Source organism: Trametes versicolor, assembly GCF_000271585.1.
Source record: "Trametes versicolor FP-101664 SS1 unplaced genomic scaffold TRAVEscaffold_12, whole genome shotgun sequence".
NCBI lineage: Eukaryota > Fungi > Basidiomycota > Agaricomycetes > Polyporales > Polyporaceae > Trametes > Trametes versicolor.
In genome coordinates, this window is record NW_007360332.1 from 528951 (window position 1) to 531087 (window position 2137).

General features: G+C 60.4%; 1 protein-coding gene across 1 annotated transcript; it reads left to right on the top strand.

The window, feature by feature from the left end:
* Positions 1-1298: 1298 nt before the first annotated feature.
* Positions 1299-1904, top strand: TRAVEDRAFT_133875 (uncharacterized protein; the record flags this gene model as incomplete). Its single annotated transcript, XM_008045510.1, has 1 exon — positions 1299-1904. The coding sequence occupies one exon, from the start codon at positions 1299-1301 to the stop codon at positions 1902-1904; it is 606 nt and encodes a 201-aa protein (XP_008043701.1).
* Between the last annotated feature and the right edge of the window lie 233 nt (positions 1905-2137).

Here is a 2137-nt window from a genome sequence, read left to right on the forward strand (position 1 = left end):
TTGCCTGGTCGCGTCGAGTCTAGCTCCGCGACATTAGGTCAAGATCCCCCACCGTGCCGGAGATCTGCCGACCAGATCTTCCCTCACGTGTAAGTCCATTCCGTTTGTGATCACCCCCTGTGTTGGTCCCTCCTTGCGCACGCGCTTTGTCACCCCAGAGTAGTGGTCAGGGCGCAACCCTTGGCTTGCCGATCTTCTGATTGGTACAATACGCGGAATCTGCCTGACCCGCAGTGTAAAATCCGGTGTTGACTGTAACGGGTGCACCTTCGGGTGTAGGAGGCATAGAAAAGTGGCAACAGGAAGCCAGGGCAGGTTACCCTTGGGCTCGTGTCCCTTGTGGTAAAAGGACGCAGCAATAGGCCGAGGAGGCTGAGCAGACAGCGTCGGGTAGCGAGACTGCGGATAACATCCCGAGATCGGGAGTGGACACCCTGGATCTTGAGTGCCACAACAAGCAGCACGGTTACGACCACATAGACCAAACCGACTGCTACTACGAGCCAGGGGAGAACCTGTGGAACGACTGCGATAGTTTTCCGTGCCCCAACCGCCTCTTCTCCATCACCGCCCCACAACGACTCGCCTCGGAAAACCTCCCTCGCTTCCACCCCACCACCCTCGACCAGATCCGCGGGCTTATCCCGGAATCTATTCCCCTCCCAAGCACCCGGGCACCAACCCCGGCACCACTCACTCGTCCCGTATCGCCGGTACGCGCCCCCTCCCCCGAAGCTCCACCCACACCCCCGGTCCCCACTATGTCCCAAGAAACGATCAATGCGCTCATCGCGGGCCAGACCCAGATGCAGCAGGCCCTCACCGCCCTCACGCAGGCCGTCACCACCCTCACTACCACTGTCAACAATCGCCAGCAGGGGGCAACGGAGCGCACCCTTGACAAAGCCCTCCAGAAACCCATGCCGTTCAAGGGCAATTCGAGTGCCGATGCCCGCCGCTTCCTCACCGCGTTCAGCACCTACGCAATGACCACGGGCAGTCTCCTCAACAACGCGCAGGCAGACGGCACGTACACTCCCGACGAAAGGAAGTGGATTGTCTCCGCCCTGACCTTCCTGCAGGACGAAGCGGCCATCTGGGCCACCCCATACCTCGAGACAGTGGCTGAGGCCGAGGTCGCCAAACGGCCATTCCAGGACACCTGGGCCACCTTCAAGGCCGACTTCCGCTCCCGCTTCGAAACCTCCAACGAGGCGGTTGACGCCAAGGACGCGCTCCGCGCACTCTGGCAAGGAAGCAAGACGGTCCCCGAGTACGCCGCCAAGTTCAAAGAGCTGATGAGCCGAACGGGCTACTCGGCGGCCAACCTCCGCGACCGCTTTTATGAGCACCTTGCCAGCAGCATCAAGGACGAGCTCGTGCACACCGCCAGGCCCATTGGCACCCTAGACGAGCTCCTAACTGTGGCAGCGGAGCTTGACGTCCGCATTCGCCAGTGCAGGGCTGAGAAAGCCCGTGAACAAGGCAAAAGTGTCCCTCCCCCTCGGCTCCCCCCGGCCACTACTTCCGCCGCCCCATTCGTCGCGAAAGACCCCAACGCGATGGACATTGATGGAACGCACTCACGCGAAGCCTTCATCAAGTCGATGACAGGCAAGTGCTTTGGTTGCGGCTCCACCGCCCACAGCAAACGCGATGGCAATCACGAGCGCGACATCTGTGCCTGGTGCGGAAGAACAGGCCATCGAGAGGTGGTCTGCCAGAGCAAGTTCATGGGGCAGCCAAAGAAGCAGCGTGTGGCAGCGACCGAGGAGGCACCCTCGGACACCGCAGCCGCCGCTGAGGCCACCGTCTCCGCCAGCCAGGTCGACGTGATCGCCCAACTCCTCGAAGGACAGCGACAGCTGGCCGCGCAGATTGAAGCGATGAAGCAGGCTTTTTAGAACAGGCGCGCAATAAGGCTACGACGCCGCCGCCCAAAGGTTTACGCACGCATCCCCCGTCCTCGTCCATCTATGATTCCGTCGCCTCCTGTACTTTTAGTATACCGGAAATAGATGTGAATAGTTCTCACTTCCGTATCAGTGTGAACGTCAAAGGACGAAACCGTAGCGTAGCTGCAGTAGCCATGATAGACTCTGGAGCCACAGGTCTATTCATCCATCAACACTTCGTC